At 39.2% G+C, this 26,243-nt stretch overlaps 1 protein-coding gene across 1 annotated transcript in view; it reads left to right on the forward strand.

The window, feature by feature from the left end:
* ZSWIM6 (zinc finger SWIM-type containing 6) overlaps positions 1 to 26,243 on the forward strand; it is a 118,682-nt gene that overhangs the window by 77,736 nt on the left and 14,703 nt on the right. The window contains exons 3-10 of the mRNA XM_068422483.1: positions 311 to 459; positions 991 to 1,141; positions 14,633 to 14,812; positions 16,398 to 16,574; positions 16,862 to 17,008; positions 20,006 to 20,152; positions 22,208 to 22,468; positions 25,713 to 25,848. Coding sequence (XP_068278584.1) covers positions 311 to 459; positions 991 to 1,141; positions 14,633 to 14,812; positions 16,398 to 16,574; positions 16,862 to 17,008; positions 20,006 to 20,152; positions 22,208 to 22,468; positions 25,713 to 25,848 — 1,348 coding nt within the window. The remainder of the gene's footprint in view (positions 1 to 310; positions 460 to 990; positions 1,142 to 14,632; positions 14,813 to 16,397; positions 16,575 to 16,861; positions 17,009 to 20,005; positions 20,153 to 22,207; positions 22,469 to 25,712; positions 25,849 to 26,243) is intronic.

The following is a 26,243-nucleotide window of genomic DNA, read 5'->3' on the forward strand; positions in this document are numbered from 1 at the left end:
TGTGGAGTCTCCTTCTCTGGAGACATTCAAAACCCGCCTGGACGCGTTCCTGTGTGATATGGTCTAGGCAATCCTGCCCCGGCAGGGGGATTGGACTAGATGATCTTTCGAGGTCCCTTCCATTCCCTGGCATTCTGTGATTCTGAGGAGAAATATAAGTCTAATTAAAGGAAAGTTTAGAACAAAGCCAATACATCCAAAACAGGACAAAACACAGATCCAAAAACCTCTGCAGTAGTCTTCTCCCCTGGACCCATGAACCCCTCTTCTTTATATAGAACATCATGATTTCTTTTCTTGCTATTTGTAGGTGCTCCTGATCCAACAGCGGGTGCTAGCATAGATGATGAAAACTGCTGGCATTTGGATGAGGAACAGGTCCAAGAACAGGTTAAACTCTTCCTCTCCCAGGGCGGATACCATGGATCAGGGAAGCAGCTAAATTTGCTTTTTGCAAAGGTGTGTTGAGTACTCTAAACCCTTCCCTTTTTTCTCTCCCCCATTCCCCAAGCCAGTCTGTACTTGTTCATGTCTTACTCAAAGTCCTGTTGTTCCAAAACAAGACAAAGCCTTGGGAGCATGATGGAAACTTAATAATGAGTTGTACAGCAATGGACCTGTATCTGGTGTGTCTTGAGATCAGTTTAAGGATATAAAGTAACACTTCAGCCATCTGCAGCTTTGGTTTTCTCTTCCTTCCCACCCCCAAAATGTTGGAGAAACCTGTAGAAATCAGTCTTGCAGCAGTTTGTGTAGTACACCTGTGTATTACGTGTGGAAGAAGTGTTTTTGAAGAATTGCAATGGGATCCTGAAACCAAAAATTGTTAAAATTGGGAAGGCAGACTGTTTTTTTTCTACTTAATTTCATATCACATATATAAATTACATTTCTTATTTAACAGAGGTGGAATATTTAACACTGCAACATATTGTATGTACTGTGACTTCTTTGTTCTTTCAAGTTTGTATTAAAAGACTCGTTTCCTAGGTGCGAGAGATGCTAAAGATGAGAGATTCAAATGGAGCTCGCATGTTGACGTTGATAACAGAACAGTTCATGGATGACCCTCGTCTGTTGATTTGGAGACAACAAGGAACTACAATGACTGACAAGTATAGACAGCTCTGGGATGAACTGGGTAAATGCATAGACTTCAAAATCATTTAGGTGTTCGTATGTATAATGAAGAAACAATTGCATATTTGGGATGTAGAGAAACTTTAGTGTGGTTCTAGGTAAAGCTGGTTAGAGTTTTCTGCAGTTTTGCTTGTTCACTTAAGGTTCGATGAAATTGGATTTCTGATCTTCAGCATGAGACAATTGCAGTTGGAGGAGAGGAAGCATGGTATGAAATAAGTACAATTACCATAGCTGTAAGTACCTGAGAATCTAAAAAAAATAAAGCAAAAAGTGGAAACGTAGCTGCACAACTGAAGGTACATACATAAGCCACTAGTGCTAAACTGGAAAGGTTAAGGAAGAAATCAGTTCACAACTAGAGAGGAATAGAAGGCAAAAAGAGAAGATTTGTTAAGAGTATGAGAAGGTAGCAACAAAGGAAAGTAAGAAGTCCATTACTGAGCAGGAAAGGAGATCAAATAACAGAGGGCTAAAACAATTAACCCTGCTTTACAAGAAAGGTCACTTGTGACCAGATACGTGACTTAGTTGTACAACAGAGAGAGGAACACAGACTGAAGAGGGAAAGGAATATTTGAACTGGTAAGGTCTGAGAACACTTACTCTAAAGTGTTCCAGAAACTTGCTAATAGAGTTTTCAACTACTGCTTCAGAAGTTCTCAAAATCTATAGGAAGTTGTGGTAGGGAGGGGAAATTCAAAACGACTTGTAAATGTTACCAATTTTTTAAAGGAGGGTAGGTGAGTGTTAATATTAAGTAACCACAAGCATTGCTTTCCTTGGTATAAGGTATTAGAACAAACTACTGTCCAATGTAGTCTAATGTTAAAGCAGGCAAAGCCCTGTCAGAGAGAGTGTAAATATAGCTGCTTGTCTTCCAATTGTAACAACCTTTTTAGTATGTCGTTTTCATGATGCCTTGGCTTTTTGGGGAATAACAGTTTTTGCCAAGCAGGGCATGTGCTTAGCTGGATGTGTACGCAGTAAAATTGTATCCCACCATAATGAAAACCGGAGGGTCTCATGCTTCATAGTTTGTGGGTTGAGCTAGTAGGTGGTGGGAGAGGCAGAAATGTGTTCTCCATCTATTACCTGTAGCAGTCTTACCACATGCTGCCAATAAGCATAAAAGGTTTAGTTAAATTTTCTTAGCAGCTCCTTTTCTTGTTTCATCAGTTTTGTATTAATGTCACTTTCTTGATAGCACCTGTCTGAAGGTAGAGGAGGTGGAATCTCTCTGGCTCTAGCATCAAATAAGCAGTATTTTACATGAATTGAACTGATTAGTTTACCTCTGATCAGAATTATAGCTGCCACTCCCCAAAAGCTGCAGTGCAACCTCCAGCCCCACCCACTACCTCAGCTGCTGTATTTACAATCTGAGGCAGACCCTGTTGTTTCAGTCCTGGACTGGTCTGCCACCTTTAACAGAATCAAAATATGTTAATCATATACCATGGTTTCAATTGCAAATACACTTCTGTCACTTCAGGTGTGCGGTAGGCTAAGGGTAGAACTTAACTTGGTTCTTCCCCCTCCAGCTTGTGATGTTGCTCAACTGTCCATTTATTCCCCACACCAGTAGGATTCCTTCCACTGGTGCTTAGCAAGTTTCCTCAAAATTGCTGTTAATTGGATGAATCTCTCCAGCTTGACTCCTCCCTTGTGTGAAAGTTACAAGCTGCTGCCATGTTTTTGCTAGGATTTCACTCAAATTAAACACATCCCTTTTTCCACGTGAAACATGCATCTCTTGGGGATGGGGGGTGGTGGGGGGCGGGGGGGTGGTGAATGGAAGTGAATGTGCAAAAGTTGAAGGAGATTTTAAGGGAGACCAGAGTTACAACAGCAAGCTGCAGAAGGAAGAGCTGTATGGCCCTGGCAACAGATGATCTGTGCCAGTAGTGGCAGAGAACTCAGACATTGGGTGTAAGGGGGTGATGTTATCATGTTCTAAAATAATGTTGGCTTCCTGTCTTGCCATCTTCTAGGATGTCAGAGAACTAAAACATGAATGAAGGGAGTGAGATAGGCCTTTGCGTACTTAACTTTTTTGTATTATCTGTTCAGAGTAATCTGGGAGTGGCATATGTGTATGTCTTTAAAAAAAATGTTTTATCTATGATTTCATTTGCTTCACAGGTAGGTAGCAATTTAACGTTGCAGTTATGGAGAATTTTAGGACATAAAAACTATGTAAATATAGACTCTGCTTAATAAAGGCTTGCTTGCTTGCCCCGGTATGGTGTCTGCCAACGGCTAGGCGTATGGCCACTTTGTCAGTTCCATCTTGGCATAGGTTTTTAAGCATATTTAAATAACTTCAGCTTTGCTCCTTGACTGGGTCACTTGAGCCTTTCATTAGAACTTAACTGATGCTTCCTGCCTGGCATTTGGGCATTGGCAAGGGTACTGGAAGGACACACTGGACTCTGATCAGAGTTCCTGACCAAGTTTATGGTAAGTTGTTGACTTCAGTGGAAGTCAGATTGGGTTTGAATGTTTGAAGGTGGTGATTTTAAAAACAAAAAAAGACCAAAGCAACCAAACAAAAAAAAACACAAACAACAAACAGAACACAAACCAACCAAACACTCCCACCCCCAACCCAACAAATCCCTCCCACCAAAAACCCCACCCAAAACCCACAAATACTTCACGTCTAAGTATGGACCTGGTGATTTTTCTAATACAAAGTCCTAATTCTGTAAGCAATTTACAATTCAGAAGCTTCAAGTTAACAAAAAAGCCTTACACATAACTAGCTAGTTGTTTTTTTAAAGCATTTAGATCAGGAGAGGGAATATAGTGTAGTAATGCTTAGCAGATTCCCCGGTTGTCCATCAAAGAATTGGTTGACCTAAATGCTACTTACGGAACTCCAAAGGTGCAGTATTGGAAAGATCAAAATTGCAGGTCAAAGCTATAAGGCTTGCTCATGTACTTCTCACACCAGAAGAATTTAGATGCAACTTTAGTGGTGTCCTGGTGAGCACTTCCAACTTGCCACAGTAATACATGAGTGCACTTTCCAGAGTTTAGAGTGGAGTTGGAATGCTTCACTTTGCTGTTTAAATGATGTCTCAGTAGGTAAATTTGACATGGTGATCTTTAGGTGTTTAACTCTTGATGACCATGGTTGAAGACTTAGTATATCAGAATGATTAATTTTCTGAAGCTCCTGACTTTGCCTTTTTAACTAAATTGCATTGGTAAAATGAGGGGTATGGAAATGTACAGTAAATACCTGCTGATGCCTCTTGAGCTGAGGTCTCCGATTTGAAGAAAAGGTCAGTTAACCTTCTTTGTAGTCTAGAGCGATAAAATGGACTATATAATCTTACTACAGCAGTGATTTGTTAATATTAATCCATGAAAAAATAAGTAAAAGTTGCTTGTTCTCTACAAAAGTTAAAAGATTTCCTTAAAAAACGGGGGAAATTTGACTTTGTGCCCCAGGCCAGGGATCATGAGGGCTGTGAGGCTCTGCTTTGGAATTAAGTGTTGAGCACTGCCAGATGCCAGACATTGGGAAGAGGCTGAGTTTTGTCGGCAAATGGAATCTGCAAATTAATTGGTGTTTTCTGCAGGCTTCTGGCTGTGAAATGAAATTGGAAGCCCTTTAGCCACATGGATAATACAGGACCTGAGTACAAATGTCACATCTCACTGTCACGGCCCACTGTGAAACAATAGTGTGTTCCCACTCGAACACTGTGCCATTACAGATTATTTAAATATGGGGATTACATTTAAACTAAAAGCCCCATTTGCCTTTTACTGCAATTTAAATGTCCTCTTAGCAAAAGCTAAGTGACAAATTAAATGAAAAAAGTGCCCACATTTTAAAGCTGTAATGCAAAACAACCTTTTATTGCTTCTCATGTGCCACGAATGAATCATTATACTTGTCAACCCTAAACCAAGCCATAATTGGAGCAGCTACTGTTATCAAAGCGGGGCTGCTCTTGTGACAGCTTAATAAAGCTGAAACTGTTAAATTAAATCCCAGATGCTTAATCTGATGAAAGCAGTCAGGTAGAAGAATCTAAGACAAGTATCTACTGCTTGGTGGAGTGAGGGAGCCCAACAGCTTGTCAACACGTAGATTACAGGATCAGATTTTTTTTTTGTGAACTACCATTTTCAGTATCTCTGTATCCTCTTGCTTGCCTTCATGGTGAAGAAACTTCACGTGATTTGCATGTTTCAAAACAAACATTTCTAGTAGTTCTCCTCCATTTTGATATTTAAGAACTGTTTAAGGGGGAGGAGAGCTGGTTTTTAAGTCAAGGATTAGTTTATTGTGGAATAAAAATATGATGGCTTTGTCATGAGGAAGAGGGTGTGTGCAAAGAGCTCTTGCACAGCAGGGCAGTGGATAAAATTGGTGAATGTGTTCTGGGTTTGCATCGTGCTGATCCTGGTCTTGTTGGTACTCTTATTTTATGATGTTGAGGAGAACTTAAAAGGTATTCTGTACATCCAGCTGGGTAGTCTCCACATTTTAATGCATAAACTTCTCCCATCTACCTCAACCACTTGCTGGTATGTAAAGTTTTTAAGTGTAGGAACCTCTCATGGTATTGCCATTAGCCTCATTCATGGGATAAAGCTTTCCTGAGTGACATCCTTAGAATCCTTTCTGTTATGCATACTAAGTAGGTTGTTGTCATAAAGGTATTTCCCAAGCAGAATAACATGCCTTTGCCTTAGTAGTTTTAGTCTTAATTTTTCACTAGCACTTTGCCCTGTTGTGGGCTGCTTTTTAAATGTTGGAACAGCCTGCTGGTCTACTTTGAGTTCACATTTGCTGGTATTCTAGCTACTTTCTGGATTAGTGATACACTTTTGTGTTAAAATTTAACACTAAAATATCATTTTGCAAGGTCATGTCATGTAGAGAAATAGTACAATATATTTTCTGAAGGATCATGCATAAATTTTTATTAGTAACACTTTGCTCTTAATCTAAAACTTAATTCTAAATGTTGAGTTTAGGCAAGGAATCATTATAGACTAATTAAGAGAGATTTAATTACCATTTTGCCATAAGCAAACTTAACAATTGAGTGTTAAATAATGCTTTTTTTTATTTGGAAACCACTCGGCATTTTTTCTGATAGAAGTTTAATATAAACTTTAGAAAATACCAAGTTAGATTCTTTTAACCTTGACTAAATGAAGCTATTCTCATCTATATTTCTATCTCAGGCATTCCTTCCCTTTGCAATTAGACAGACAAACTTGTATGAATGAGACATGCCAGCTGTTCTAAACAGATTATCTCTGCTTAGTACTTAAGTGGAGGCAGGGAAAAGGACAAAAGCAGCTAGAGTTGTTGCCAATATGCCCCTGGAGAAATTCCTTTGTGATGCCAGCCTTGGCTACTTCAGGGCTGCCATGAAAAAGAATTACTGAAGTTAAACATTCATTACAGTTCTTGGGCGCTAATACCATTTTTTGTGGAGCTGCACACTTTGTACAATCCCTTTTTAGGATCAGCTATGCAGTAGAAACATTCAGTATTCCCATCTTTTGATATTTCAGAAATGGTACAGCAAGGCTCTAAGTTTCAAATTTGAGTGCCAAGCTTATATCCATATTTTCATGATTATTTGAGTATCCCAAGTTATAATTGCATCATGGTCTACCTTAAAGCTAAGGACACTACCAATGTGATGCACCTGTGGAAAATAAAGTTAATTTCAGATTTCTAAGTTTAGATTAATCAGTTGTGCATAGTACATTTCTGGCCTTGAAGTGAAAGCTGGAAGACCTGTGTTTCAAAGGAGGTGGGGTGCACCATGCTTTGCACCATTTCCCTTGGTCTTTGTGGGACTTCTAGGTAGAGTGATATCTTACACATGTTTATGCCTTCAACTGTGTCGTATCCAATAGGCTGTGTTTACTTAATTGATAAGCCTTCTCTTACTTTCATTTTGTTTAGTCTTAGCTGTCATGGTGTTGTTGCCATACCATTAAAATACACACGTGCCTTCAGTTCATACAGTTAAGGTTACGTTTGCGCTTTCACAGAATAAGCTGTTAATGTATGTCAGTATATTTGAATGATTTGTGCTGTTGGAGGCACTAAATTAACAGTACTTCTGAGCTAGCATCACAAGACAGTTTTGTTACTCTAAGGCCTGAGTTATGGATAACAACTTAAAGAAATTGCTTTCATGGCCCTGGAGTGTCTCAGTTGTTGCTGTCACCGTCATTTCCCTGGTGAATGAAGCCAGGCTGCAGTTCTGTGAAGATAGGTTCTGTCTATCTTCTCTGAGGATGATTTCCTTCCTCTTTCATTATTGGCATGTCCCATAATGGTATTTGAAATGAGGGTATATGAGACCAGAGCATGACAGGAAGTGGGAGCTATTTTCAATAGGGTATTATTTCCTGTGGCATTTATCAGCTTTGAGGAATGATGGTGAAAGTAATTAACTTTAGTCTATAAGCATAGCTTGAGGGGCTTATTTTTGATGCCATACAGAAAGTTTGGGTTTCCATTCATTTCAGTTGGATGGAAAGTACTTTTACAGCAGGAGCCAAATTTCTTGAAGTACCCACATTAAAACACTTTTTGAAGTTTTTATTCCTAAGCTGTTGAACTGATTTACTTATAAATGTCCTAAAAAAATTGTTCTGTATTGGAGCTGGTACAAAACAAATTGCAGCTCTAACTGTGTAATCGTGACTGCCAAGATTGAGGGCAGAGTTTTACTGTGAGCCCAAACTGGTACTTAGCATTATTTTTTTCCTTCCTCTCTTTAATACTTCAGTAACATTAAGCTATTTAATTTCCCAATACCACTTCTAGTAAATACCAGAACTAGAGAGAAGTAATAGGTTTATGGAGTGGAATTACTGAATTTTCACTGATTTCTCTGAGCTTTGCTGTGGTCCAGCAGTCTAGCCTTGTGATATTTTCCAGTTTTCTGTCTTGAATGGATATTGGAAAAATAACTGAAAAATTGGGAAAGTAATTTAAAGTGAGAGGTGCAATAATCTCAGTCTGCTTGGGTCTGTCAAAGCAAGACAAAGGAAATCCTTCATAATTGAAGATACCTATGAGGTCAAAAAATGGATAGGGAAGACACTTCTGCCAAGCAAACAAAAGGTGGCTGGGAGTTGTAATTAGAGCTGGACAAATTTAACTAGAAAACTACAAATAAGCTTAGAATTTTGGGTTGTGGTAGCCAGATAATAGATCAGCTAGTCAGGAGGTGTGCTCAATTCTTGTATTAGAAATCTTGAATGAAGTATGCTTTTTTTTTGTAAAAACACAATTGCTTTTGGACTGGAAGATGAAAGTAACTCAGGAAGTCTTAGAGTAAGAAGGAATTGAGACTAGACAATCAGAATCTGGCCAGTTACAGTGGGTTATTTACATTCTGTGAGCATAGTTGTGGCAGTAGTACTTTTTTCTGAACTTCCCACTATGCACGGAAGTGTTTGTACTTGCTCTACTTAAAAAAAAAAAGTGAGATGTATTTTCATCCCTTTCTTTTACGAATATCTTCTTTTGTTTGATTAACTTAACAAACTTTTCAGTTTTGAATCTTCCTAAAAAATTAACAGAGAGGAATTCAATCATCTCAATGGTAAATTTAAATAGAGGACAGTTAGTGTATTTACAGTTAGTAGTCACATTAACTTTTCTTCTGAAAATTGTCAAAGTCTCTGAAAATAGACTGTGACTGCTGAGTGTATTAGCAGTTAAAATATTTGATAAAATATCTGAACTCTCCTCTGGGCAGGAGCACACTTGATGTTCACCACCTAGCTGTAAATATTGGCAACTACTTAAAATTGTGAAGAATCACGTTAAGATACTGATAAAGGAGTATTTTTGTACTGTTTATGCTAGTATTAGCTTTTACCTTCAATTGATTGTGAACAAATGAATGGTTTTGTGAATATTAGGGAAGTTAATCAGTGGGATTCATTTGCAGCTGCTTTATACTTTCCTCTAGCTTTGTAGACTAATAGCCCATGAGTTGCTACAGTGGTTAGGGCATAGGGTACTGTAGGTGCATAGATGGGCATCTGAGGGACGTGACAGATCCTAAGTGCTCTCTTGAGGAGATTGTAGGCTATGATACTGTAAACTCCACCTTTTTGTTCTTATATGAAACCCTTTGGTCAAATGGCAGTGTCTGCAAAGGCGCAGCAGTTTGAAAGAAACTCAGAAAGGCATAACCCAGAACAATGGGCTCATGCAAAATGACAGAAGTGCTTGGTTAGTTCCTTTTTCCGTTGTGCTAAAAGTTGGAAACGTAGAAGGGAGATCAGATCATGTAGTTGATGATAACTTAGAATATCAATATGTAAATACCCATTTCCTTTCAGACAAATACATGTGTGCCTTTAATCCTTGGAGCAGCAGTATGCAGCAAGAGAGAAAGGGAAACTTAAGGAATTAGGCCTTTTTTTTTTGTCCCTGGGTTACACTTCCGTTTAATGCACGTTTGGAGTTTAATGTGCAGAAGGGCAATGATTCCCTCTTGCCATCAGTGCTGCAGGTAATCTATTGCATTAATCAGCCAGCTAGTGTGAAATGCATGGGGAGTGATTATACTATCTTGCACAATACAATCAGCATGAAGCACTTGTCAAGACCAATACATCAAGGTTTAATTCAGTAATAGAATGAATTAGAGCAAAATGAAACATTCTGTTCTCCAAGAACAGCACCCATAGAAAGCCTTTTTTTTTTTTCTGAAGTCTGCACAGAGAAACCAGAATGCATTAAGGAATTGTTTTTATGAATAAAATTGCAACTTGGATCCAACTGAATGCTCAGAGTACTTTTCCTTGGGGTTCTTACGGAGGAGAGAACAGCACTGAAGTGCTTTGCCTGTCTTCACTATTCCATAAAAGCAACTGTTTAATTGGAGCATTCTGTAGTGGGGCTTCTGATTATGCTTTGTTCTAATGGAGATCTCTTCGTGCCTGGAGGAGGGAGGTGGCTTTGCCAGTCATTCTGAAGGCACTCATCCTTCTTATTGAGAAGCAGTAAATACTATACACTACCTTCTTTTGAGGTTTCCAAGTGGCTGTCCTGGTTAAAGTGCGTATGTGTTTAAAAAACAGACATAAACAGCTTTAAAATCCTTTGCTAACACTTCTACTTTAACAGGGTCATAGGTTCTGTGTCCTAGTATTGTTTATATTATAGCACTTGCAATGCTGGAAAATGATGCTTTTGTAATATAATTGATTAGGCTCAAATGGGGCACAGCCGCAAGTGTGCAGCAAGTGCTGAAGCTGATTTGTCTGTTACACAAAGGGAATGATCTTGATTACCTGGCTCCATTGTCTTTGAAATGATCAAATGCTACTAACCTGGTATCTTAAGGGTTTTTTATTTTAAGAAAGGATGTGCCTTAATGGGAAGGGCAAAGAAGTGTCACAGGAGATGTGCATCTTTCTTGTGTATTTTAATTTTGCAAATGAACAGATCCTGACAAGGTAGCATAATATTTCTAGGAAAAGCAGATTTCTTGAGAAGGCTGTAATCAAACAGTCAAACAGAATTGTACACTGGATCTTCAATCAAGGTCAGCGTCCTAGCTACCCACTAAAACTGTTTTCATCACTGCCTTCCCATTTACTGGGGCAAGAGTGAAATATAATGGAGTTTATGAAAAATGAGCAATGCTTAATCTCTCAGGAGAGTCTGTATACATTCCTTGTACTTCCTTTGGCTTCATGAATACCTGCATACACAGGATGTGCAATTATTACCACATTTACTTTTAAAGTGACTGAATACTTCTTAATGTATTCCAATTTGCATATTTAAATCATAATCAGTGTAAAGGCATGCTGTCCCTTTGTCCCTCATGAACTCTAAGGTATGGAGGTCTACTGAGAAACAGAAAAGTACTGATGTTCCCTTGCTTATGCGTTGTGTAAAGCAGTAATGTAACCTATTTTTTTTGTGGTGTGAGGCACACTAAAGATGAATGACAACTGTGCATTTTCAAAAGGAGAGCTGTCTGAACCAAAGGTCTGTTTTGGTGAAGCTGGCTGTTTCCAGGTCAAGAAGATTAGCGTTGAACCAAAACAGGCAATTCCTCACTGCAATATGACAGTTCTAATATTCAGTCCCTTGTGAAATTAAGATCAAATTGCAGTCGCAGCAAGTCTGATTTTCCAATTACCTTCTGGGTGAAAAATTTTTGTATATTGGGTTGTGATCATTTTGCCACTGTGCTGTGAGGAGTTTCGTATTGGGAAGACGTAGGCCATAGTTAAGGGATCCAAATCAGAATTCTGTTTTTGGTTTAGTAGCATGTAGTCTTGGGGGGGAAGATGTGTCACCCTGCTGAGAACCAGTATGAAAAGGTATCTGGTGCCTGAGGAAAGAGAGACACGAGGAAGAGAGCGAGCTGTGTTAGAGAGAAAAACAGAGTATGTAAACACAAACATATGCCGCTGATTTTTTTTGGGGGGGGGCGAGTGTTTCATTTAATGAGACATTTGTTAATATTGCAGGTGTCATTGGTGACATCATTAAATCTAATCAAACAGTTAAACTTGAGAATGCCAGGAATGTATTTTGGGGAACTTCTTTTCAGTATAAACTGTTGCCAACAGCAGTTTCCAGGCTGGAGTCACTGGAAATAGATTTAAATACCTTCCCCACAAACTACAAGTAGCTGCCCTGCATTTTTCCGTATCTGTAGTAAGGGGTAAGTGTGATCAGCATTTTCCCCATATGGGAGTCATCAGGCAGAAAATAGAGAATCTCTTGTTTGAGGCCAGTGTAAGCCTTCAGGTTGGTAGTGACATTTAAGGGCCAGCTCAGGGGGGCTTCTACTGGGCAGCATCAGAGTGAAATAGGAAGAATATCCTCCAGGCTTCTTCCAGTTCGCATGTGGTAAAAATCTGGGCACAAGTGAACATTTTCCTCAGACTTTTCAGTGCTAGGAGCAGGACAGGAACCAGTGAATTGAAAGAGCCAGAATGGAGCAGATGTCAGGGGAGGGGGAAGGCACTTAGGGAGCAGGCGGAGGAAGAAATAAGAATACAGGCAAATGCACACATGCTGGCGGGGGGGGGGGGAAGTAAAGAAAGAAAAAAAATTCACACACACACAAAAAAAAAACCCAACAAAACGAAAAAACCTAGAAACCCAAATAGGCTGAAGAGTGTGGGGTTATTGGCATTATGCATCCTTCTCCCAGATGGTAGCCTTTGTAGCACTACAGGAGCTGAGCCTGAGGCTCTTTCTGTTCCCTTCTCTTCTCGTGGGGGAGTTCTGTCTCACACTCCTCTTCCTGCGGGGAATCTAGGAAGCCATGAAAGCTGTGAGAGATCTCAGATGTGCATACAGCTTTCCCTGAAGTCACTGGGAGCAGGGTGCAGTTGGACTTTATTTAAATTTTAAGTGGTTTGTGTGGGGTTTATTAGAAATGCATTTGTCCTTGTGCTTCATTTGCATAAAAATAGCCTGGATTTCTGACACAATTGCTGCTAACAATGCAGTTATGCTTGACATAGTTTCCCTCTTCAAATTGACAAAGTTTTTAAAGGATTTTGGTACTTTGGGGTATCTCTGTCCTCTCCTGCCTCTTAGATGTACCACATGCATAGTGGAGTTTCTGAAGATGTGGAGAAAGAAAAGGCCAGTCATATTGTAGGGGCATGGTGTAATCAGTAGTGTGTGTTCCACCTTGCTGGATGATTGAAGTACCTAACAGATATGGTTAAGGTATTCCACTTTGCTTTTGCTTCAGTCTGAAAACACTGGGAGTCTGGTTACAAGGTATTAAATTAGCTTTTTTTTTGTTAGATGCTGAGAGATACAGTGTCTCCTTAGTGCCCTCCAGTGATACTTGATTTTGAAAATAAATAAGCAAGCCCAAGTTAACTATTCTCCAAGGCTTTCCAATATGCCCCATCTTCTGTTCTGTTTTGCAGATTGCAAGAAATGTAGTTGTTCTGTCTTGGGCAGCTCTGAATGCATTGATGCTTAATAATAAGAACCAGTTGTAATTTGACTCTGTTTGGAGAGTGAAGTGTGTTGACGAGTGTGTCTAAAGAAAGTCATATGACTTGATTTTAGAAGAAGTTTTTAAAAATAGTGTTGGCCTTGTTCACTCCCATGGCAAGTTTCAGAAAGAACAGGAAAAAAAGCAACCCAAAACACTTGCTGTGCTGTATTTAACTACTGTGCAGTAATAATCTGCAGTAATGTAGTGTCTCTCTGGTGTTCTGCACTGTACCATATCATATTTTGTAGTGGTTTTCAGATTTCTTTGATATGACTTCCCCATTCCATGTTAGTCTGTATAGCAGGGGACTTGCAACCTTAAGGATCAAGCTGTGTTTCCACTGGCTCCTGTCCTGTGGCATACTGACATGCTGAGTTACTTTAGGAATGAATGTAATGTGATGGCATGTGCTCTGAGTATCCATTTTGCATTCTTAATTAGCAAAAGAATACTTGAATGTGAGAATTTTATTATCCTAGAAGAGCCAGCTGCATTTTATTATTTTTTTCAGCCTGTCATGAAGATTTTATAGTTAAAGCCTAGTCTCTAAATCTCTTGTACTGTATAAGAAATGTTCTTAATGAGCAAATGAACTGTTGCTAAACAGTACTTTCAGATGTCTTCATGCTTCTGTCAAAGTTCATGCTGATGAAGAGACAGTTGATTTAGGGAAAGATCTTTCCATTTGAAAATCATTGCTAGGGACCTGATGTATTTATGCCTGCCCTCCTATACAGTCTCAGGGAGCAGGTTCCAAAGTGATGGTATGTGTGAAATGTCAGCGTGAATTAGCTTTCCCTTCGAGCTCTGTAAACAGAAAATGTAAAACAAATTTTCTAGTGTAACCAAATTAGTGAAGTAATTGCAGTAAAAATATCTTATTCCTATTAGACTGCATAAAACCAGCGTTTACTGGATTTCTGAGAGCCAGATGTGTTTGGGAATGAGTTACATGACCAGCAGTACTTCTGCTGGGTCCCGAGTGTGGAAGTATACGTTTACAAATACATGTCTTACTAATGTGCTTCTTCAGTTCCTGTAATGTGAAGCTGGAAGATACATGATTCTTTTTCATAGAAAACAACATTTGCTTCTGGTACAAAAATTAGAAGAAAAACTTGGGTAATTTCTTGCTATAACTTTATGTGAATTCTTGTTTGCTTTTGACTCATGTTCCTGTCTGATGAGCTATACATTGTCAACTCTGGATTTTCTAATACAAAAGTCCTCTTTTGTATTAGAAAAAAAGCCTTTTAATTGAGAAGGTTGGCTTGGTACCATCTTTCAACTCCTTCAGATGGGCCACGCCAGCTCCAAGATCCTGCATCAGGTATTCAGTCTGCCTGGTGTTAGGCATAGCTGGGAAGCAAGTAGTGTAGCCTTTGAGGGGAGAAAAAGTGTTACAGTATAGAGTTTGCAATTAGTCATTGGCTGCTGCGTTTTTAATAGAAAACATAATTTAGCAATTTTTTTAAAATCAGGTGCTCTGTGGATGTGTATAGTCTTAAATCCCCACTGCAAGTTGGAGCAGAAGGCCAGTTGGCTAAAACAGCTGAAAAAATGGAACAGTGTGGATGTTTGTCCCTGGGAAGATGGAAACCATGGAAACGAGCTGCCCAATTTAACCAATGCTTTGCCTCGGGGTGCAAATGCTAACCAAGGTGAGCCTAAACATATGCACTGACTGCAACATATAATATAACCTCTGTCTTATATACTCTAGCCTTGCAGAATTCATCACTCTTTCCTGGGACAAGTAACTTTCTTGTTGAGGATTGACCAGCCAAAATTATTTCACTAATACTATCCTTGCAGAAAGGATAAATAGGTGGGTTTTTTTGTGCTGGGGCTGCAATGTTTTCAAAGCAAGTATTAGTGTTTAGTTAGGTCTTCTAACTTTTCACTTGGTGCTTCTAAACACATGTTGCATGAAAATTGGATGTCCTTGAAGTCTGTCATGTAAAAGCCTGTTGTTTCTTTGCTTGACTGTAATCTTGTATTCCTTCTGGTGTTGGGGGTTTTATTTTGTTTGCAGTTACAAAGCCTTTGATACCTATTTAAAGAGACATCTTTGCAACTGCATTAAACTTGAGTGTGTGGGAAACAAAAGCAGCTATCTGTGGGATGTGCTCTGTATGTGCAGTCTGCATTTCTAGGTGTGGGGGGGGTGCAGAGGCAACACTGTAGTGTTGGAGGAGGTGTCTCTCTTACTCGATGTCATGCTTTCTAATCTAAAATGTGATTATCAAATCTGACAGAAGCCTTGTCCAGTCCTCTTCAAGCAATGATGGCTACTTTGCTAATAACTGGGAAAGATGCAGCATATTTACCTGGGAGAAAACCCTCATAATCCTCAAAAACCCTCAGTATTTTGCTTCATATTTCATATAATTATGAAAAGTTAAAATTAAATGCTTGGGAGGTGGCAGATTTGGACTTAGATGGGGTTTTCTTTGTTTCTTTTGCTTGGAAGATTACCTCTGAAGGAAATAGACTTGATACATTTTTAAATGTCACAGCTGGCTGGGGACAGAAGTTCATTCAGCATTTAAGTCCCTACAGAGGTGTTTTGCTTTCTGTATCTCGTGATGTTCAGCCCAGCCTAGGCAGGGTAGTGGTAACTCTGACACGGCATCTCAATGTTCATAGGCATAGTGCCATGTCAACAGAGTGATTTTGCCTTAGGAAGTTATCCAGTAAGGGTTATGTCAGTCCCGTGGCCTCAGTACCTCACTTTCTTTATGGTATTTGTATATGTTTATGACAAAAGAAATTATACAAGTGCTCAAAGTTAATGTCAGTTCTTAAAGAGAACAACTAAAAATCTTTCATGCGATGTTTATCTGTCCCTCATCCTGGCAGTTCTAGGTCTGAGGAGGAGAGAAGCTGGGGATGCTTGAGTAGCAGTGTGCCATATACTTTCTAGTTTGTTCTTAGGGTGGTTCTGTACGTGCTGTTGAATGTCCTTCGTCTCTAGCTGTTCCCTCTGCAAAGTCCTGTTTAGCATCAGCCATGCTGGTTTGTAGATCTCTCTTTGAATGCGAAATGAATGGCATACACTGAGCTGTTGGGTAGTGATAAGATGCGAAATGTCATCTGCGGGCTGCTCAGTGCAGAGGGGGGCAAGGCAGGCTGCTGTTGGTTGGGGGTTGGTGAATAGGGAGAAGACAAGAATGCTGTGAATGACTGATTCACATATGAATGAGTAAAAGCTGATGCAGCTTTCTGAACTTGTGAAAATGACAGATTCATCGAACAGGCCACATCGGACGGTGTTCACTCGGGCCATTGAGGCATGCGATCTGCACTGGCAGGACAGCCACTTACAGCACATTATCAGCAGTGACTTATACACCAACTACTGTTACCATGGCGACACTGAAAACTCGCTCTTTGACTCTCATGGGTGGCCCCTCTGGCATGGTAAGTGGCTAAACCGGAAAGAAGTTTCCATGACTTGCTGCTTTGTTCATTTTCTATGGCATTATTTGGGGGGGATGGTGGGTAGATGAATGAAAAGCCTGGCAAAAAGAACAGAGGCTCCCTTGAAATGCTGGCTCAGAAGTAGTCCTTTAATTCTCTCTTGCATAGTTTTAAAAACAAACAAAAAAAAAAAACACAAACAAAAAAGCCCTTTTGAGTAACCTAGCAAAACAGGCCATTGCAGACATGGAAGCATTGCTATTCCTCAATTATTTTCTCCATTTTAGAACATGTTCCTACAGCCTGTGCAAGGGTGGATGCATTACGATCTCATGGATACCCACGAGAAGCACTGAGGCTAGCAATAGCTATTGTTAATACACTAAGAAGGCAGCAGCAGAAACAGCTGGAAATGTTCCGGGCTCAGAAGAAAGGTAAACGTGGGGAAGAGAGAAGGGCAAATGACGTGCTGAGGTGACAATAACACCAGACTGGAACTTTGCATGAGAAAACTGGTTTTGAAACTAAAGCAAAAGAGGTGACTAACTCTTCGGTCCAAACGATCGTGGTGGTAATGCCACATTCTGGATGTCAGAGGCTTTCTGTAAGCTGGGTTGTGAGCTGTGTAGGGCAAGGGTTCTGTTCTGCCTTCTGCAATATGTGTGGCATGATGGGGCCTTTATCCCAATCAGGGTTTTTGGTTACACAGTGAAAATATTCACCCTGTGTAATTTACAGGCTTTTAAACAGAGCTTTGTATTTAGTGTGTCAGGTGTTTAAAATATTTTTTTTTTCTCTGACATGTAATTTAGCTGAACTGTGTATTTCTGAGGCGTAAGCCTAAAGTTGACATTGAGGGTGACAATGAGGCAAAGTCTGCACTACAAAAATTCATAAAATTTGGCAGTTTGTTCCAAAAGAGTCTCTTAAAATGCTTAAAATTTTAGTGTTTCTGAATAGAGGTGGATTACTTTTTGGTTTTGAGACACTAATTTTTATGAAATGTTCTGTAGTGTTCCTCTGATGAGGAACACTATCCACGTTTTTTTTTGAAGGAACGTTCTCCTTCAGATACAGTTTCTATGCCATGTGATCCTTGCTACCCAAAATAATCCCACAGTAAACTTTGTTGTTAGTTTGAAGAAGTGGAAGAAGGGGGATGGCTTTGTGGTTAAGGAGTGCACGTAGGAAAAATTTAATTACTTTCTCAGCCTGCTACAAGAATCCTTTAATTCAAATTTTAGATCTTCGTTGCTACTCCTATATCTATCCTCATGCATTGTAGGCAAAAATACCAGTGTGAACTCATACGTGTAAATTTTTCAAGTGTCTGTGCAGATGTTTTCCCAGAAAAGAGCATTTAGAAGATGAGGTAGTAGACACCTGACTGGAAAAAAAATAGCTGGCAGTTCTTATGTGCCTCCATTTTTTTTTCCAGGGTACACAAGGTTTTTTTGAGCACTACTGTGGATCCTAGATTTAAACAAAACTTGAAAGCACTTCGTATTGTTACTTAGGAGAATTTGCTAAGTCTTTTTATCATGTAATGTATCTTTCCTTAACAAGTGTTCCCTTAAAAGCTTTGCAACTTTTCTAGCTTCTCAGACAGGGGTGCAAGAAGGGAGGGGCCTATGTCAGTGTGTGTGTGTACGTACCACTGGCCGGTGTGAAGGGTCTGCTGCGACTGTCCTGGCTGTAGTACTGCTCCTTTTCATTCCCAGTGGCTAATGCATTATCTAGACATTCAATACTTCTGTTAAGTTCCTTTCCCTGTGGGCAGTTTCTAATAGCTGTCAACTAATATTATGCTATTATAAATAAAAAATGGAGTGTGTGAAATGTGATCCATCCTACCCTGAAACAAAGTAGTTTGTCATTTCTATGTTGTCACTCACTGCTTTTTTTTTTTTTTATTTTTTTCCTCTTGTCTGTGGAATTTTTAAAAAACATTCTTAATACTGCAAAATGTGCTGGTCTTCTCTATAAGCAGATGAATCTGCAGCTACAGCTCAGCTTTGGGTTTTAGTTCAGCAAACACCACATGCTTCTACTTAACTTTTATTCATGTGAATGATATGATGTCCATGGAACCACTTGTGTGATTTAAAGTTAAATGTCTGTATGACAGGAGGACTGAAGTCTTTGGCATGACGGGAGTGAAGCTCATAAGTAGGCACAATAGAATAAATAGAACATAAGTGAGTCAGAAAGGAGTCACTGTGATTAATCCTTTTTGGTAATATTACTTGCTTCTGCCTGTTGTCTTTAGTACATGCTATTTGTTACTAAGACAATCATTTACTTGGTTGTTTTTCATCAGTGGATTCTTTAAAAAACCCTCCACTCTCCTGACAGTGTGTCTGTGTTTCATTTTGTAGCCCCACACATTTAAATAGGCAAGAAGCAGGACTTAAAAGCTCTGTGATAATACATATGGTTACTCAGAACGATGGCACTTTGTGAACAAGAGAGAGTGGAGGCGGGTACGAGTTAGTGTGTAACAGGCAGAGAAACAGAGCATCCATAATGGCTTGTAGACAGTTTTTAAATGGTCACCCATAATGAGTCCAAATACTCATAGTTCAGTTGTATGTATGGGTCTAGGAGGAAAAAAATTGGGACTTGGAGTCAAAGGGTAGCTGTTGCCATGAAACTCTTAGTGAAAAAAGGGATTTGGGGAATCTGTAACACCTGGTACCACAACCACACTTCCTTCAATTCACGGTGCTAAACAATTTTTTTCGTGTTCCACCTGAATGATGGGTGAGGGCTACAAAACAAAGTATCCGTGAAGGTACTTGTTCACTGAAATTTTACAATGACAAAAAATGCACTTGATCTACTTAAAAGACAATTTTCTTGTATACCTCATTTGAACATTTTATTCATATTCTTTTTTTTTTTTTTGAAGGAGCTGTCATCCTGAGTTTATTACTTTGAAAAATATCCATATGCAGGATAAGCTCATATTTTATTTATGAAATTGGAACATATTTTAGATGTTTTCATTTATTTCAGTGCCATCAGATTAACTTAAAAGGTAAAAATGGTACTGCATCTTTTTGAGTGAGAAAACTGTTATGAATATTTTACCAAAAAAAAGTCTTTGATGTAATTTTTCAGCACATATTTTCAGAAGAGTTACTGGTATTGAGTAAGAGATTGGAGAAGATACTGCAGTTGAAATTTTTGACCCATAATACAATTCTCAAAATGTTTGGCCTTTGTTTTTCTTTTTTTTCCCCTCTTTTCACATATTCACAAAAGGCAATGAATTCACTCTGAAAGGTATTATTTTCTCCTTCTAAGCGGAAGCTACTGGAAAGGCTTTGAATTCTGCACTGGGAGCATTTTAATCAATTTTGCTTTTATAATTATTTTGAGTGGCTAACATGCACTCTCTTTCCCTCCCTCCATCTTTTCTGTCACAGAACTTCTCCACAGAGGAGTAACCTCAATAATGAATTTTGAAGGTTGGGTGGGACACCCTTTGGACCCCGTTGGCACCCTCTTCAATAGCCTGATGGAAGCCTGCAAGGTGGATGATGAGAGCTTCCATGGATTCTCAAATTTCACGGGTAAGACAAGCAAAGGAAGCGATCTTCTATACGTCATCTTTTACCAGAGGCATTTTTCTGTCTTGCCTTTCTGAATGAGCTTCACAGCCAGTGTTTTTATACTATAAGAACTCACATTTGCCTTCCTTAAGAAAACACAAGGGAGAGAAAATGTTTAAAGTAAAATGTGAAAGCACTTAAAAAATTAGCAGTTACTTATTCTTGAAGACAATTCCGTGTTTCACACTTCAAATAAAACCAAATAAGACTTTATAGCAGCAGCCCTCTCCACATTCATTGCGCTGCCCTCTTTCTCAGAAATTGCAGGAAATCACAGGATCACAGAATTGCTGAGGTTGGAAGGCACCTCTGGAGATCACTTAGTGCACCTGCTCTGCTCAGAGCAGGGTCACCTAGAGCAGGTTGACCAGGACTGTGTTCAGTAGGGTTTTGAATAACTCCAAGAGTGAACACTGTACAGCCTCTCTGGGCAACCTCTTGCAGTGTTCAACTGTCCTCACAGTAAAAAAGTGTTTTCTTATGCTCAGATGGAATTTCCTGTGTTTCAGTTTGTGCCCATTGCCTCTTGTTCTGTCACAGGATACCACTGAGAAGAGTCTGGTATTGTCTTCTTTACATTCTCCCATCAGATATTTGTACTTTTTGGTAAGATCCTCCTGAGCCTTCTCTTTTCCAGGCTAAATAATCCCACTTGTCTCACTCTCATTGCGTGAGAGATGCTGCAGTCCTTTAATATTCTTTGTCACCCCACACTGGATCTGCTCCAGTATGTCCATGTACTGGGGAGCCCATAACTGGACACAGCACTCCAGGTGTGGGCTCACCAGTGCTGAGCAGAGGGAAAGGATCACCTCCTTCGACCTGCTGGCAACACTCCTCCTAATGCAGCCCGGGATATTACTGGACTTCTTAGCTACAAGTGTACATAATACTTCAAACTGATGACAAAACACTTAAAATTTATAACATACATGTTATAAAAAGTCTCTTTCCACCTCTGTGGTAGCTTCATATCACCACCTGTATGGACAGAAACTGGATTCATCCCTCTGCCTGCAGCTCTTTTATATGTATATCCGCAGTCTACTTGGGGTTTTACCTCAAAACTCCTGTTATTCAACTGGATTTTCTTCAATAAATTTCTAATCCCATATCCGCCAATTCTGGAAGAACTTTTAATTAAAAGAAACTGGAAATCAGATTCTTTGCAATTACAAAAAAAAAACCAAAACAACCCCATGAAATAAAAGTGTGTGTTGAAAAGTAACTTCCTACTACACGCTCACATGTGATCTACCAAATGCATTCAGCCTTCCCTGCAGTTTGCTGCAGTTGCCCATATTCTTACATCTGTCCATTATAACTTTTTGTTCACAAATTAGACTGTAAACTGCTAAGACTGGAATAGTGATTTGTGGTATGGTGTATCTGTGAAGTGCCAAATGAATCGGTAGTACTCTTTAAAGCAATTTATGGCTCGGTAATCTTTACTAAAACTAGGACTTCTAGTGTTAATAATGTACATTTTTATCATAAATACAACTGTAACAAAAAAAGCCTGAAAAGAGCACTAGCAAACAGAGGATGCTTTGAAGTCGTGGAGTTCCCAGGCCTATTGTATTTGCACAATCCTAATAGCTTCAACTGAAATCTGTGCAGATATATAAGCACCTTTCCCTTCCTCTTACACACCAAGGCTTTAAGGAGATAGAGAAATGGGTGGGGAAAAAAATTGAAATGCATCTTCCAATTTTGGCCTCATCAACACAAAGCAGGAGAAATTGCTTTTCTCTAAATCATGCAGCTTAAAAATTAAAACATTTATTTTTACTTGAGTGGGTTATTTAAAACCTAGTTGTTTTGTGCATTTCTGCCATGTGGAATGGGGTGGGATATTTTAGATTGGATCATTGGATTTTGAGATTGTGGTAGTAATTTAAATAATTTAAAAAATTAATACTAACAGAGGAAGCACTTGTATATGTGGCATTATAGGCAGATTATGGGTTAGAATGATTTGCTGATGTGTTTTTCTTTCTGTGTCACCCCTTACAGAGAACGTGGGGCAATGCAGATCTCTAGAGTACCAGCACCTGCCTGCACACAAGTTCTTAGAAGAAGGGGAATCTTATTTAACGCTGGCTGTGGAAGTAGCATTGATAGGGCTGGGACAGCAGCGAATAATGCCAGATGGCTTGTATGCACAAGAGAAAGTTTGTCGAAATGAGGAGCAGCTCATTTCTAAGCTACAGGAAATTGAATTGGATGATACTCTGGTGAAGATTTTTCGAAAACAAGCAGTCTTCCTATTAGAAGGTAGCTCAATATAGATGCTAACTGCTTCTTTAAACTGTCTTCACTTACACAACCACACAGAACTAGCATCCCTGTGGAAACTGCCTTACATAGTTCAGATGTTTTTTTGATGTAGAACTCCAGCAAAATTTTGTTTCCAGTCTCTTATGAAAATCAAACATACTTCAGATATCACGTGACTGTAGGGATAAGGCATCTATTGACCTGTAAGCCTTTTGTTTGAATTTTGATTACGTTTTATGCTTCAGACTTGTTGCTTGTCATAATCTCAGTATCCTGATTATACAACCTAGGCTCACAAATAATATAGACATGAGTTGTCATCAACAGTTCTCAGGTAGCAAAATTCTATGTGTTCCTTGTATCCTGAAAAAGGGACTGGCAACTTTGTAAATATATGAAGATTTTTACCTCTGTTCCCAAGTGAAGAGCTCAGAAAATTCTCTTAGAATTGCTGGGACAGTAAGTGTTAGATTTTATTTGTAGCAATTAGGAAAATGACTTGCCTCTGAAGTTTGTATCATACACAAAAATTGAAATATGTGGTCAAATGTTGAGGCATAAGGCCTGATCTTGTGACTAAATTTTGACCAAGACAGACAATTTGTGTTTGGGAATTAGCCGATGCGTTGCAGTAAAATCTGTTCAAAAAAGTGCATGCTTTTGCTGTAGCTTTTAAAAAGGCTTAACATGTAGCACTTAAGCCTCATGTTCAGGGGGTAGTCTCCTGGATTCTGAGGTTCTTTCTGGTTTTTGTTTTTTTAAACGGAAGAAAAAACTTCAGAGGAACCAATTAGCCAAAGGCACAGTCCCAAGTTTTCAGTGCTTGCTCAAGGAATGGTGGGCAGTGTGGTGTACTGCTCTGGGTAAGTTGTGAAGACTGATACACAGCAGCCAGGTTTTGCTTCCTTTCTGTAAGATGTTTGTCTTAAAACTTCCCCTTTAATGGAAGAGGTGCAGTATGTTTAGGGTTCTCAGCTTTTGAGTCACTATTTTTGCCCAGATCCTTAAAGACTTTGGTACCTACTCATGGTGCCATTTGAAACTGCAGAGAAGCCGCACCATGGGGAGAGTTTCCATTATGGTATGGCTGTACTGCTGCTTTATGGCCTTTGGATAAGAGCAACTGCTTGCTGGATCCAGCTATTAACCACCATACAGGGATCCTATGGATTATAAAATCAAATTTGCTGCGTGTATTTACTGGTAAGGATGCTTTATGAGGAAAAGGCAGGATTTCTCTAAAGTGCTCTCTGGTAATTCTAGTTTACTATTTTGATCACTGAAATTCTTCTGTTTGCTTAGAGCAGTAAACAAGTGGTCATAGCAGGAAATCTGCTAATACAACTACCTAAAAAATCACTGTGGTGAGCAGTGTGCAACGATGGTCTTGCAGTACTGTGTGCTGAGAAAACTGGCTTTCCTGCAATAGCTTCAGTTTACTCCAGGTTAGGCAGAAACTGCCAGCTCACATGGAGGAAAAACTGTGCAGTGATTTAAGATGCTAATCATATCAATTGTGTTTTTATAGTTAAAGTCCTGTAGATATAATAAAGAAAGCTTAATCCAATATTAAGCTGATTTCTGTGCTGGTAATGCAGATTAATGTGTCCTGTATGTAGCTATCATTGTGTGGGAAAGCAGAACTAAGACTGTTTTGCAAGACCTGTTCTAATTTTTATGAATGAATGCTAAGTTAATGGCAGAATATATTTTCATGTAAATGCTTTGTCATGTGTTCTTTGTGTCCTAACTGAGTTTCTGATTGGACCACCAACTGGCAAACATACATGAAATAGCTTCTTTTGTTGAAGCAATGCCAGCTAGTTTTGAATGGCTTTCAACTTCATTTTAAATGATTGAGACATGCTGTCACCTGCTAAATCTTCGTAGACATTTCCTTTGTAATCAGCCCCACTCTTCAGAAATGCCCTCCTATGGAGTTCAGAATTTTTTCATACCTAGTGATTTTTATCTTTGCATGTTGTGCTAAGGCACCAGTCAGAAAAACATTGCTGAAACAGCTTGGCTGTTTCTTCTTGTCTGCTTCAGTGTCAAGTTGGCCATGTTAGTTTGAACCGCTGCTGGAAGCAGTTTAAATGACACACATGACTCTGCGGCGATGAAGTGTGCTCACACGGTCATTCATCTATCCATTCAAGTGTGGTGGGTTGGAGTCTCTAATAGAAGTAGTAGTAGTAACTACTAGGACTGCTGGCTTCTCTCTGTGCAATAATAGTCCAATAATATATAATGTAAGATTCTTATTCTGTATCTTGCAACATTTAATGCCTGAACCTCTAGTCACTGAAGTCAAAAACTGTTTGACACAGTTTTCCTAGTAATGGCAGTAAGAGTCTTAAGGTTGTAGGAAAAATGTAAAAATGGGATTCATATGCACCATGAACATTCAGAACTCGGCAAGGAAATCGTTGCATTAACTCTTTTGTTGTTATCAGTCCTGATACTGCTGTTAGAAAGTTGAAATACTACACTGGCTGCACTGAGTGTGAGCAAAATCCGTTGCCCCAACAACGGATATAATTTTCCCCCAACAAATACAGTTTTTAAGATTGTGTGGCTATAATGGACTAACAAAACCAGCTTTGGTGCAAGATCTGACCTAGTCTTCTCTGGAGACCAAATCCAGACCAAAGGATTATTTAAATGCCTAATGTCAGGTGAGACGTTAATAGTGGTCAGGTGCTGCTGTGGTGATTTGTCATCTAACTTCAATTAAAGATACGCATTTTTCCACTGTACCCACTCTTTTTTTTTTTTTCATCTGGTGGATTTGTGATAAAGCAGTCACGCACCAACAGGGTGCATAGGGATCTATGTGAACAATGTAACTACATGGAGACACAGCTAGGATTATCACCTTCTAGTTTTGCATACCATAGGCTTGCTGAATGAGCCCAATGGAGCACTGGCACCATTCTGTCATTTGTATGTACACTGATAGTATGCTTAGTACTATAAAATTTGCAGTCTGTCTTGTCTTAAAGAATATATGGTATTTAGTATACTTGTAATACTAAATTGTATTTATACAATCACAATTGTATATATGTGATATGTGTAATATATTTCACACAAAATAGCAATATAACTTTACCTTTTGTACAGCAAACTCTGTCTCTGAATATTGATTCTAACTGAAGGTGTAGTGAATGTTTTTAAAGGTCCAGAAGTGGATTTTAGCAGTATGTAAGAACTGACATTCTCTTTCTCTTTCCCACAGCTGGACCATATAGTGGTTTAGGTGAAGTCGTCCATCGAGAGAGCGTTCCAATGCACACATTTGCCAAGTATCTTTTCACCTCTCTCCTACCTCACGATGCTGAATTGGCATACAAAACTGCACTGAGAGCCATGCGGTACGTATTCACGAGCTGTCTAGAAAATAGTGATTGGGAAAGGAGGAAAAAGCTTGGTAATCAAGACCTAGTCTTTTTTTCTAAAAGAAGCATTCTTCCCTTTAAGGGGAAATTATTTTGGTTCTGTCATCTGTAAAAGCAATTGATGTCTGTAGGAACTACAGTATAATCATTTATAAATGTACAATTAGTGTTTATCTACAACTATGAAACAGCATTCTCTTTTACAAATCCTTCTAGAATCCTACTCTTGGGGCATGTGGTTTTATGTTAAACAAACGGCAACTTTAGCACATGTGTTCTTTCACCCATGTGGTTGTGTGTGTGTGTGCAATAGTATTGGTGAAGAAATGAGGAAAGGGGCATCTCACCAGCAGTCTCAGGATCACCTGCTG

This window comes from Nyctibius grandis, chromosome Z (genome assembly GCF_013368605.1).
Source record: "Nyctibius grandis isolate bNycGra1 chromosome Z, bNycGra1.pri, whole genome shotgun sequence".
Lineage (NCBI taxonomy): Eukaryota > Metazoa > Chordata > Aves > Nyctibiiformes > Nyctibiidae > Nyctibius > Nyctibius grandis.